The sequence below is a fragment of the Chanodichthys erythropterus genome, chromosome 12 (assembly GCF_024489055.1).
Source record: "Chanodichthys erythropterus isolate Z2021 chromosome 12, ASM2448905v1, whole genome shotgun sequence".
Taxonomy (NCBI): domain Eukaryota; kingdom Metazoa; phylum Chordata; class Actinopteri; order Cypriniformes; family Xenocyprididae; genus Chanodichthys; species Chanodichthys erythropterus.
Genome location: NC_090232.1, coordinates 44,732,855 through 44,746,199, shown reverse-complemented (window position 1 = coordinate 44,746,199; position 13,345 = coordinate 44,732,855). Strand labels below are relative to the sequence as shown.

General features: G+C 32.8%; 1 protein-coding gene across 3 annotated transcripts in view; it reads left to right on the top strand.

Annotated features, from left to right (window-relative positions):
• Positions 1-13,345, top strand: part of pkd1a (polycystic kidney disease 1a) — a 102,094-nt gene that overhangs the window by 35,460 nt on the left and 53,289 nt on the right. For all 3 annotated transcript variants that reach the window (XM_067403141.1, XM_067403140.1, XM_067403142.1), the window contains 3 exons: positions 5,480-5,694; positions 11,540-11,661; positions 13,327-13,345. The exon at positions 13,327-13,345 is cut by the window's right edge and continues 126 nt beyond it. In XM_067403141.1, coding sequence (XP_067259242.1) covers positions 5,480-5,694; positions 11,540-11,661; positions 13,327-13,345 — 356 coding nt within the window. The remainder of the gene's footprint in view (positions 1-5,479; positions 5,695-11,539; positions 11,662-13,326) is intronic.

Genomic DNA, 13,345 nt, shown 5'->3' with positions numbered 1-13,345 from the left:
ATCTGACGACCTGCAGCGAAAAAAGACCGAATGTGTGAGTTCCTCACAGGAACAGGCCAGAAGGTTCAGAACCAAAAAATGTGTCTTATAATGTGACAAAGTGTCTCATTAGAACATTGGACGTGTGAGACCATTTTACACACACACACACACACACACACACACACACACACACACACACACACACACACACACACACACACACTGCATAAAAATGACTTTATTCCTCAGGATTTGGTAACATTTTATTTTAGTGTCCTTGTTACTTATGTTACATGTACTTACTATAGTAATAACAGTAAATTCTGCATAATTACAAGCAACTAAACTTAACCATAAAGGTAGGGGTTTTAGAAGCCTTTACATTGCTTAAAGGAACACTCCACTTTTTTTGAAAATTTCTGCGTAATATCATTGCACTGCTGCAGCCATGGAACGGCAGCAAAGTTCCTTGATTATTACGCCTGAATGAGAGTATAGTTCCTAGCCATATCAGCCTAGAAAATCGCAACTTTTCATTTTCTGTCGGTCTTAGTACAAGATTTAACTACAGAACAGTCAAGTTTTAAATAGGAAAAATATCAAAACTCTTTGGTCATTTTTAAGCGCGATGCTAACGGTCTAATCAGATTCAATGAACTATGCTAAGCTATGCTAAAAGTGGTACCGCCAGAACCGGAGATCGACTGAATGGATTCGAAAACGGTAAAACTCAACTGTTTAACTCTAGGGGAGCTGGAAAATGAGCCTATTTTCAAAAAAAGTGGAGTGTTCCTTTTAATGCGCTACTATTTTTACATGATATTTCTATCCCGTGCAGAGTGAATCCGGCATTTAGCTATATATATGTAGATGTCACTTCTGAAACTTTGCAGCATGCAATTGGCCGTCAGCCTCTGAGCAGCATGAAAAAGTGGATTATAAAATAGTGGATTATATAGGCTGTAACCTCCCAAAGCAAGCCACTAAAGCTATCACTAAAACGCTGATGCTTTGTCAGCAACGATGCGCAATAAATCTCTTACTTGGATCATGTCTACACTTTGTATGTTAATGAGAGGTTTTGTGAGCCTGCATAACTCGGCACTGAATAAAAACTCTGGCGTTTTGAATGGTGAGGGAATTCTGACTAACGTAAACACCTCTGATTGGCCATTGCGTTCAAGAGGTCAAGAGCTATCTCTGTGATTGGCTGCATTGCTCACCGCTGTTAAAACAAATTGCAAATAGATACATTTGAAGTTCTCCAGAATGCAAACATGAATATGCTGTTATTGCTGCTGTTACTGCTGTTGCTGTTGGTTATTGCTGTTGCAGCTGCTGCAGAGCAAGTACGATACCTGCTACTTCCAATATAGACACAACACACTGTTGTGAGTAAGACATGCTGCTGCTGTACAATATAGCATACATAAATTACCCGTAGCAGATTTATACAGGTGGAGCTGGGGAAGGTGGAGGGTTTCTGAAAGCATGCTGCAAACTGCTACAGCAAATGCTGACCAAGTATTTGAAAGTTGAGCAGCAAGCTCATTGGTTCCTGCTGTACCAGTAGCCAATCAGCTGTGCTCTATAGAGAATAATGTGATGGCAAGCAGATTGAGTTAAGGACCTATTAGCTTGCGCTAATCTAGAGTTTCATAACAGAACTTTGTATTTATTTGCTGTGGAAAACAAGACTTTTGTAAAAAAAAAAGACAAAGTAAAAAAAAAAAGATTTCTTTTTTTAAGTGCATGGCTTTTGATTCGGCATGCAATGTAATCTGTGTACATAATGGAAAAATTCTGGCTTTGCTTCATCTTGTTTGTCGTTTCCATCTCTTTTCTCTCTCTTTTGGTGTGCTTGTCCACTGAGCACCTCATTTCTGAGCACCAGAAGTGAAGAGAGCTGCTGATGGCCCGTTTTGTTTTCTATAATGAACCCACATGTTTGCCTTCAGAGATCAATCGGACATTTACCCAAATCCAGATCTGAAAAATAAGATGCACATGCTGTCATGACTCGGCTGAGCATGTAAACTGTAAATCCTGGTTTGTTTTCGGCGTTCATGTTCATGGGATAATCAGTATTTATTACTTTTGCTTGAAAAGAAATTCTGACCACCAAGTCTAAACACACATTACGTTTCTTTGATCAGTTCAAGACAAGTCACGTTTATTTATATAGCGCTTTATACAACAGATCGTTTCAGAGCAGCTTCACGGTCACAAACAGGAAGATATCAGTGTTAATTTTGCAAAGTTCATCAATTATGAAATGATTGTATTGTCTAAATCTGGAATGAGCTGCAGCTTTGCTGCAAGCCAGTTTTATATCATGATTTCAAATTCACAGGCTCGTAAAAGTCATATTAACAAATAGCTTATTTGGACGTGATTGGTCTAAATGGATAGTCCGTTCTGGTGAATATCATTGTTATTATTCATCAGCAGTACGATCAGCAGACAAAATTTCTGTCACTATTCGCAATCACAACTTAATTATGAGCGATGTGCTTCCTCCAGATTCTTTAATTGACTCCTAAAACTCAGGGAACAATTTCCCCACTGGTAATGATGGCCTTGCGGAGGTGTTCATATGTGCTAATCTTGTAGAAACGATCGTCCTGACATGACTGGAGGGCAGCATTAGCTCTGATGTGATCTTATTCTGATAAATCAACCCTTACACGGCTGCTTTCTTTGCCATCACACTTTAGTCTTAAACTTATAATTCTGATATTCACTCATTTATTCTGTTTAGAGTTGATGTACGTACACACACTTCCAGTCAAAGTTTGGATACTTCATTTGTTTTGACTGAATTTGTTCCTCATGATATCTAAAGGCTCCTCCTTAAATACTGAAATTAGTTTTTTTTTATTTACTCATTTAAACAATTTTTTTGTGCGTTTATACAAATTATTACAAACGATGAGCAACATATTCCTTGACAATGGCAATGGCCCAGTAGTATAAGGATAGAACAAAGGAAATAGAAGGAGAAAAGACAAAAACATGCCTAGATAATTATGTATCATTCACTTCTTCATTTAATTATTTATTTAAATTTAAATTTTTTAAATTTATTTTTCATTTAAATTTGATGATTTGGATCGTTCATTTATTCATTTAATTTATTATTTATTTAAGTATGAAAAATATCTTTGATTATTTATTTATTTATTATTTATCCATTTTTAAATCAATGGTTTGGAAGGTAAAGCATCATCAGGTGTCAAACACGCATGTTTCTCCCACACTAGTGTTTAAAAGCATCCCAGGATGCACCTCATGTTGATTGATTAATTTCCAAAGTGAGCAGAACTGAAATCTAGAAAAAGAAAAGATCAAACATAAGAGAGTTTTCATTTGTTTTGCTCACCGCATCATTCCCATACAGCTTTTTCATGACTTTAATATTATTAAAATGTCTAAGGTTAAAAAAATAAATTATAAGTAGTGTCCAACTCTTGACTGCGTGTGTGTGACTTTCTTCTTCAGCGACAGAACGTTTACAGGTGTGAAACACACACACACACACACACACACACACACACACACACACACACACACACACTGTGGTGTTAAACATCTGCTGAAACACAGCTGTGGAAATACGTTACACTCCAGGAGGGAGGAGACGCCAGTTATGTGTGTTTATGTGTGTTTATCTATGCGAGTGTGTGTGTGTGTGTTTCCTGTCTTCTGTTCCACACCCATCATTAATTTGAGGGCAGAGCTTCCACTGACCAGAGTGAGAGAGACAGAACTGCAGACAGACACAACGAGTGTTGGAGGAAGTGTGTTTTCTGTCTCTTTTAACCTGATCCAGATGGACCACATACCTCCAAATCACATACACACGTTCTTATGTAAGAACACATAAGCGAACAGACCACTCACTTTTTATTGTTCCTTTTCTGGCGGAAAGAGTCACATTTTTTTTTTTTTGTTCCTCCTCATTTTTTCTTTTTTGTTTGTAGTTTTCACAGATGTGAGACATTGGCTCAAACCCAGTATAATCGTGATTCGTGATTTTGTGTGTGTGTGTGTGTGTGTGTGTGTGTGTGTGTGTGTGTGTGTGTGTGTGTGTGTGTGTGTGTGTGTGTGTGTGTGTGGCGTAATTGGCCTGTCAAAGGCTGTGGTGTCACTACCGGCGGTCTGGGCGGGACAGTCGCACTGGGACCAGTGACCTTCCCTCTTCATCTAGGAATGCAGTTGTCACACAGTTAAATAATTGCTATAACAGCAGCATGCCTTACTGTTCATCGCTCAAACTAATCAATCTACATGGTGTTTATTAATCTTTGTAAGATTACACAAACATAAATTTTGTATTAGTCTATTAAGCTGAACATCTTACTCCTAAAACTTTTATTAATATTTTTAATTAGCTTTTATTTGTAAAGCCTATTTGTATCATATATATATATATATAATATATATATATATATATATATATATATATATATATATATATATATATATATATATATATATATATATATATATATATATATATATATATATATATATATATATATATATATATATAATATATATATATATATATATAATATATATATATATATAATATATATAATATATATATATATATATATATATATATATATATATATATATATATATATATATATATATATATATATAGTGTTCGTGTTATATTAGTTATATTAATCATTAATTTTAATTGTTTATCATATTTCTAATTATATCTAATATTTTTATATTTTATTTTATTCATACTTTATTTTAATAAAGAAAAGTGTTTCTAATAGTTGTTGTTTTAGTTAATGGTAATTAACTTGCTCTAAAATGCATTAAAATATCAAAATGACTAATTGCAAATTAGATTATCAATTGGATTATGATATTATCCAATACATTTTTGCTGGAATTCTTAGAAAGTAAATGTCATTGAGACGTTGTCGTATGCATGGCATTGTTCAGTGATTTTTTTTTTTTGCACCGTGGCTCGTTCAGTTCTGGTTTCCATCACTGTTTTTATGTGTTGTTTGAAGGCAAATGAAACTTCAAAATGATCAACATCCCGTCGGGTTCAATAACGCGTCATCAAGGCGCACATTCCCCTCGGCTGCTGCTTTATTAGGGTTATTGAAGCTCTGAACGCGCTATGCATAAAACATTCAGAGCGCATTCGCCTCGCATTAGTGTACTTTGTGCGTTTGCTTCCAATGGTAAGATTGTAGGAAAGAAAAATCACAGATGACATCTCTTTAAAATCTCAGTCTCTACTCCTGGTTGGTAATGAGATTATATGTAAAGCAAAAGCAATAGTTCAGCCGGGAGTGATAATTCTGTCATCATTTATTCATGTCTTTCTGAATCTGTGGAAAATAGAAGGAATGTTTGTTTTTTTTGTTCTCCTTTTTTAAATTAGCTTTTTCTTTTAGGCCCAGAAACAACTCATATTGGATCTCATTTGTGATGATGTCTGTGTTTCTGTGTGTTGCAGTGAGCGTGGTGTGTGGTTGGGTTTGAGCGATCAATATTCTCCACGAGTCCTGCGCTGGGTGGACGGTTCTGAGGTCCAGGCAGGGGAGGAGGGCACGAGGGACCGGGCCACTCTGCAGCCTGGAAAAGTGTGCGTGTCACTGGACAGCAGCGGCCAGCCCAGCTCGCACCCCTGCACTGCCAAACGAGCTTTTGTCTGCCAGTTCACACGCCAAGGTAAACATCCCCATAGTAATACACACACCTCTGGATCGCATGAAGTCTGCAGCTGCATCCCAGTTTGTATACTGTCCTTACAGTATATTACAGAAACAGCTTGTAAGAAATAGTCACACTTTTAAGAAATAAAATCTCACTTTTGAGAAACAAAGTTGCACTTGTGAGAAATAATGTCATACTTGTGAGAAATAAAGTCATACTTGTGTGAAATAAAGTCATACTTGTGAGAAATAGTTGCACTAGTGAGAAATAAAGCTACATTTGTGAGAAATAAAGTCACACTTGTAAGAAATATTCACTCTTGTAACAAATAAAGTCACACTTGTGAGAAATAAAGTTGTACTAGTGAGAAATAAAGTCATACTTGTGAGAAATAAAGTCGCACTTGTGAGAAATAAAGTTGTACTAGTGAGAAATAAAGTCATACTAGTGAGAAATAGTTGCACTAGTGAGAAATAAAGCTACATTTGTGAGAAATAAAGTCACACTTGTAAGAAATATTCACTCTTGTAACAAATAAAGTCACACTTGTGAGAAATAAAGTTGTACTAGTGAGAAATAAAGTCATACTAGTGAGAAATAGTTGCACTAGTGAGAAATAAAGCTACATTTGTGAGAAATAAAGTCACACTTGTAAGAAATATTCACTCTTGTAACAAATAAAGTCACACTTGTGAGAAATAAAGTTGTACTAGTGAGAAATAAAGTCATACTAGTGAGAAATAAAGTTGTACTAGTGAGAAATAAAGTTGTACTAGTGAGAAATAGTCACACTTGTGATAAATAGTTGCACTAGTGAGAAATAAAGTCATACTAGTGAGAAATAAAGTCACACTTGTGATAAATAGTTGCACTAGTGAGAAATAGTCACACTTGTGATAAATAGTTGCACTAGTGAGAAATAAAGTCATACTAGTGAGAAATAAAGTCACACTTGTGATAAATAGTTGCACTAGTGAGAAATAAAGTCACACTTGTGATAAATAGTTGCACTAGTGAGAAATAAAGTCACACTTGTGATAAATAGTTGCACTAGTGAGAAATAAAGTCACACTTGTGATAAATAGTTGCACTAGTGAGAAATAAAGTCACACTTGTGATAAATAGTTGCACTAGTGAGAAATAAAGTCACACTTGTGATAAATAGTTGCACTAGTGAGAAATAGTCACACTTGTGATAAATAGTTGTACTAGTGAGAAATAAAGTCATACTAGTGAGAAATAAAGTCACACTTGTGATAAATAGTTGCACTAGTGAGAAATAAAGTCACACTTGTGATAAATAGTTGCACTAGTGAGAAATAAAGTCACACTTGTGATAAATAGTTGCACTAGTGAGAAATAGTCACACTTGTGATAAATAGTTGTACTAGTGAGAAATAAAGTCACACTTGTGATAAATAGTTGCACTAGTGAGAAATAGTCACACTTGTGATAAATAGTTGTACTAGTGAGAAATAAAGTCACACTTGTGATAAATAGTTGCACTAGTGAGAAATAGTCACACTTGTGATAAATAGTTGTACTAGTGAGAAATAAAGTCACACTTGTGATAAATAGTTGCACTAGTGAGAAATAGTCACACTTGTGATAAATAGTTGTACTAGTGAGAAATAAAGTCACACTTGTGATAAATAGTTGCACTAGTGAGAAATAGTCACACTTGTGATAAATAGTTGTACTAGTGAGAAATAAAGTCACACTTGTGATAAATAGTTGCACTAGTGAGAAATAAAGTCACACTTGTGATAAATAGTTGCACTAGTGAGAAATAGTCACACTTGTGATAAATAGTTGTACTAGTGAGAAATAAAGTCATACTAGTGAGAAATAAAGTCACACTTGTGATAAATAGTTGCACTAGTGAGAAATAAAGTCACACTTGTGATAAATAGTTGCACTAGTGAGAAATAAAGTCACACTTGTGATAAATAGTTGCACTAGTGAGAAATAAAGTCATACTTGTGAGAAATAAAGTTGCACTAGTGAGATATAGTCATACTTGTGAGAAATAATGTCATACTTGTGAGAAATAGTCACACTTGTGTGAAATAAAGTCATACTTGTGAGAAATAGTTGCACTAGTGAGAAATAAAGCTACATTTGTGAGAAATAAAGTCACACTTGTAAGAAATATTCACTCTTGTAACAAATAGAGTCACACTTGTGAGAAATAAAGTTGTACTAGTGAGAAATAAAGTCATACTTGTGAGAAATAAAGTCACACTTGTGAGAAATAAAGTTGTACTAGTGAGAAATAAAGTCATACTTGTGAGAAATAAAGTCGCACTTGTGAGAAATAAAGTTGTACTAGTGAGAAATAAAGTCATACTTGTGAGAAATAGTCACACTTGTGATAAATAAAGTCGCACTTGTGATAAATAAAGTTGTACTAGTGAGAAATAAAGTCATACTTGTGAGAAATAAAGTCGCACTTGTGAGAAATAAAGTTGTACTAGTGAGAAATAAAGTCACACTTGTGATAAATAAAGTTGTACTAGTGAGAAATAAAGTTGCACTTGTGAGAAATAAAGTTGCACTTGTGAGAAATAAAGTTGTACTAGTGAGAAATAAAGTCATACTTGTGAGAAATAAAGTCACACTTGTGATAAATAAAGTTGCACTTGTGAGAAATAAAGTTGCACTTGTGAGAAATAAAGTTGCACTTGTGAGAAATAAAGTTGCACTTGTGAGAAATAAAGTCATACTTGTGAGAAATAAAGTTGCACTTGTGAGAAATAAAGTTGTACTAGTGAGAAATAAAGTTGCACTTGTGAGAAATAAAGTTGCACTTGTGAGAAATAAAGTTGTACTAGTGAGAAATAAAGTTGTACTAGTGAGAAATAAAGTTGCACTTGTGAGAAATAAAGTTGCACTTGTGAGAAGTAAAGTTGCACTTGTGAGAAATAAAGTTGCACTTGTGAGAAATAAAGTTGTACTAGTGAGAAATAGAGCTGCACTTGTGAGAAATAGTTGCACTTGTGAGAAATAGTTGCACTGGTGAGAAATAAAGTCATACTTGTGAGAAATAAAGTTGTACTAGTGAGAAATAAAGTCGCACTTGTGAGAAATAAAGTTGTACTAGTGAGAAATAAAGTCATACTTGTGAGAAATAAAGTCGCACTTGTGAGAAATAAAGTTGTACTAGTGAGAAATAAAGTCACACTTGTGATAAATAAAGTTGTACTAGTGAGAAATAAAGTCATACTTGTGAGAAATAAAGTCACACTTGTGATAAATAAAGTTGTACTAGTGAGAAATAAAGTCATACTTGTGAGAAATAAAGTCACACTTGTGAGAAATAAAGTTGTACTAGTGAGAAATAAAGTCATACTTGTGAGAAATAAAGTCACACTTGTGATAAATAGTTGCACTAGTGAGAAATAAAGTTGTACTAGTGAGAAATAAAGTTGCACTTGTGAGAAATAAAGTTGCACTTGTGAGAAATAAAGTTGCACTTGTGAGAAATAAAGTTGTACTAGTGAGAAATAAAGTCACACTTGTGATAAATAGTTGCACTAGTGAGAAATAAAGTTGCACTTGTGAGAAATAAAGTTGTACTAGTGAGAAATAAAGTTGCACTTGTGAGAAATAAAGTTGCACTTGTGAGAAATAAAGTTGTACTAGTGAGAAATAAAGTTGTACTAGTGAGAAATAAAGTTGCACTTGTGAGAAATAAAGTTGCACTTGTGAGAAATAAAGTTGTACTAGTGAGAAATAAAGTCATACTTGTGAGAAATAAAGTTGTACTAGTGAGAAATAAAGTCATACTTGTAAGAAATATTCACTCTTGTAAGAAATAGTCACACTTTTGAGAAATAAAGTCATACTTGTGACAAATAGTTGCACCTGTGAGAAATAGTCACACTTATGAGAAATAGTCACACTTATGAGAAATAAAGTTGTACTAGTGAGAAATAGTCACACTTATGAGAAATAAAGTTGTACTAGTGAGAAATAGTCACACTTATGAGAAATAAAGTCACACTTGTGAGAAATAAAGTTGTACTAGTGAGAAATAAAGTTGTACTAGTGAGAAATAAAGTTGTACTAGTGAGAAATAGTCACACTTATGAGAAATAAAGTCACACTTGTGAGAAATAAAGTTGTACTAGTGAGAAATAAAGTTGTACTAGTGAGAAATAAAGTTGTACTAGTGAGAAATAGTCACACTTATGAGAAATAAAGTCACACTTGTGAGAAATAGTCACACTTATGAGAAATAAAGTCATACTTGTGAGAAATAAAGTTGTACTAGTGAGAAATAAAGTTGTACTAGTGAGAAATAGTCACACTTATGAGAAATAAAGTCACACTTGTGAGAAATAGTCACACTTATGAGAAATAAAGTCATACTTGTGAGAAATAAAGTTGTACTAGTGAGAAATAAAGTTGTACTAGTGAGAAATAGTCACACTTATGAGAAATAAAGTCATACTTGTGAGAAATAAAGTTGTACTAGTGAGAAATAAAGTTGTACTAGTGAGAAATAGTCACACTTATGAGAAATAAAGTCATACTTGTGAGAAATAAAGTTGTACTAGTGAGAAATAAAGTTGTACTAGTGAGAAATAAAGTTGTACTAGTGAGAAATAGTCACACTTATGAGAAATAAAGTCATACTTGTGAGAAATAAAGTTGTACTAGTGAGAAATAAAGTTGTACTAGTGAGAAATAGTCACACTTGTGAGAAATAAAGTCACACTTGTGAGAAATAGTCACACTTATGAGAAATAAAGTCATACTTGTGAGAAATAAAGTTGTACTAGTGAGAAATAAAGTTGTACTAGTGAGAAATAGTCACACTTATGAGAAATAAAGTCACACTTGTGAGAAATAGTCACACTTATGAGAAATAAAGTCATACTTGTGAGAAATAAAGTTGTACTAGTGAGAAATAGTCACACTTATGAGAAATAAAGTTGTACTAGTGAGAAATAAAGTCACACTTGTGAGAAATAAAGTTACACTTGTGAGAAATAGTTGTACTAGTGAGAAATAAAGTCATACTTGTGAGAAATAAAGTTGTACTAGTGAGAAATAAAGTTGCACTTGTGAGAAATAAAGTTGTACTAGTGAGAAATAGTCATACTTGTGAGAAATAAAGTTGTACTAGTGAGAAATAGTCACACTTTTGAGAAATAATGTCACAGTTGTGAAAAATAAACTTGCAATTCCGACTTTCTTCTCACAATGCACACAAAACACTCAAGACACTTTTCAATTGAATTTGGAGCCCTGATAAGCAGATATTGGGGTGAAATATGGCAAACTTTGTGAGATTCACTCTTTAGTGTATAGCAGAAGTGTGTGCATTGGTGTGCAACTTACATTTCCACTGAGCAAGTAAAAAATAAACTATAAAACCAGTTGTTGAAAATCTTAAGTTCCTAAATAACAAGGTCACTAAACAATGAAGTACACTCTTGAATTGAAGCGGCAGAGATATTGTGTCACAGCACACAGTTTGCACTCAGAGCATGTCGTATGAGCTTCAGTTGAGCTTAACGCACTCATTACCCTCTCAAAGCTTCTGGTTTTGCCTGAGTGATGTTCAGCTTTTTTCTTTTCATTATTCGAAATAATATGTATTGAACACCTCATAGAATCATGATGCATGGAAAGATGAAAACACGCGCACCAGCTCAAACGGCAGATACTGCTCAAGCTGATTCAATCAGTGACACTGCAGGCAGGCGTTTGTGTGCTCAGCTTTACCTTACTGACAAAACGTATTCATTTGATAAACAAGTGCTGATAAGACAGACGTGTTTAGAGTCTAAATGTACACAAGACAGTTCAACACTTTTCAGTAAGCTAAACATCAGTGTTTTCTCTGCAGTGCGTGTTCCTGATGCAGGTGTCTATACTGTGGGCACTGCTGTGTTTAATACCCACAGTCCTCTGAGGAGCCCCACAGCGTCACACACATCTGTGCCCAACACACCCGCCAAGAGCGTAGAGGTAAACACACACACACACCTCCACCAGAACTAGTATAGGTTTGAAAAGCCTTTTTTAAAATCAACTTTCTATTTGTATTTTCACTAGAAAAAATTCTGGGCATTCAGTCAAATTAAAAAATCTGTAGTTTTTCTTGTGATGCTATGAGAAGCCTATTTGTGTATTGTTTGTATGTTTTTTGTTTTTGTTTGTTTGTATGTATGTATAAACTTATTTATTTATTTTGATTTATGTATTTTTTAATGTATTTTTATTAATTAACATGTATTAAAAATATAATTATAGTGTTTGTATATTTTGTTGTAAAATACAATAAATAAATAATTATAAATGAATAAGTAATTATTAATAGATTCATAATTATGCATAAACAATATATTATAAATTATAAATAATTATAAATAAATATTATAATAAATAATAATGAAAGAAAATCTAAGCATTTAATAAAAATGAAACATCTTATATAGTTTTATTGTAAAGCTGTATGAAGCCTATTTGTGTATTGTTTGTATCTTGTTGTAAAATACAATAATTAAATAAATAATTATACATTAAATAACTAAATATATACTTATTTAATTTAATTTATTTGTATTTATTTGTTTATGTATTTTAATTAATTAACGTATTAATGAATTATAATTATAGTGTTTGTATATTTTGTTGTAAAATACAATAAATAAATAATTATAAATGAATAAATATATACAATCTTATTTATGTAATTTAATTAATTATTTGTGTATTTATTTGTTTATGTATTTTAATAACGTATTAATAAATTGTTTGTATAGTTTGCTGTAAAATACAATAAATAAACAATTATAAATGAACAAATTATTATTAATAGATTAATAATTATGCATAAACAATATATTATAAATAATTATAAATAAATAAATATTATAACAAATTATAATTAAAGAAAATCTAGGCATTTCATAAAACTGAAAAATCTTATAGTTTTTATTGTTATGTTGTATAAAGCCTATTTGTGTATTGTTTGTTTGTATCTTTTCTTGTAAAATACAATAAATAAATAATTATATATGAATGAATAAATAAATAATTATAAGTAAATTAATAATCAAAACATAAATAATTATGAATAAACAAATACATTTAAACAAACAAGCAAAAAATTAGTGAAAGTAGTGAAAAATGTTCTTTAGAAGCAAAAAGCATATTTGTACTTGACAGATGTGACTTCATGTGAAAACATCCAAAATGGCATGTGGTTTGATTCCTAAAATTACTTGAGATACTGCATCATATTATACTCATTACCGCTGTACTGCATATGTCATTTTATTTTAGCCAGTGGAACCTGTTGTGCCATAATTCTTCAATATTTCACAAGAGAAGATAAAGGTGAATGAGTTCAGTGAAGTATTTCACTTCCATCTATAATAAATCTGCACATCCAGTTAGAGTAGTTGCTATTAGTGTTGCCGTAGAAACGAGTCATATGCGAGATTTGACTCTGAGTGGTTATGTTTGATTTGTAAAGGCACATTAACACTGCAGTATGTGCTGAGAGTGAACTATAAACTGTGACATTTGAAGTCATTTGCTGTTACTCATAAATCCATCCAGCATTGATTGAAAACATGAACCTAAATCTCTTGGTGATGTTGTCTTGTTTGCCTGTGTGTGTTGCAGCTGTTGCTGTTCCCCGGAC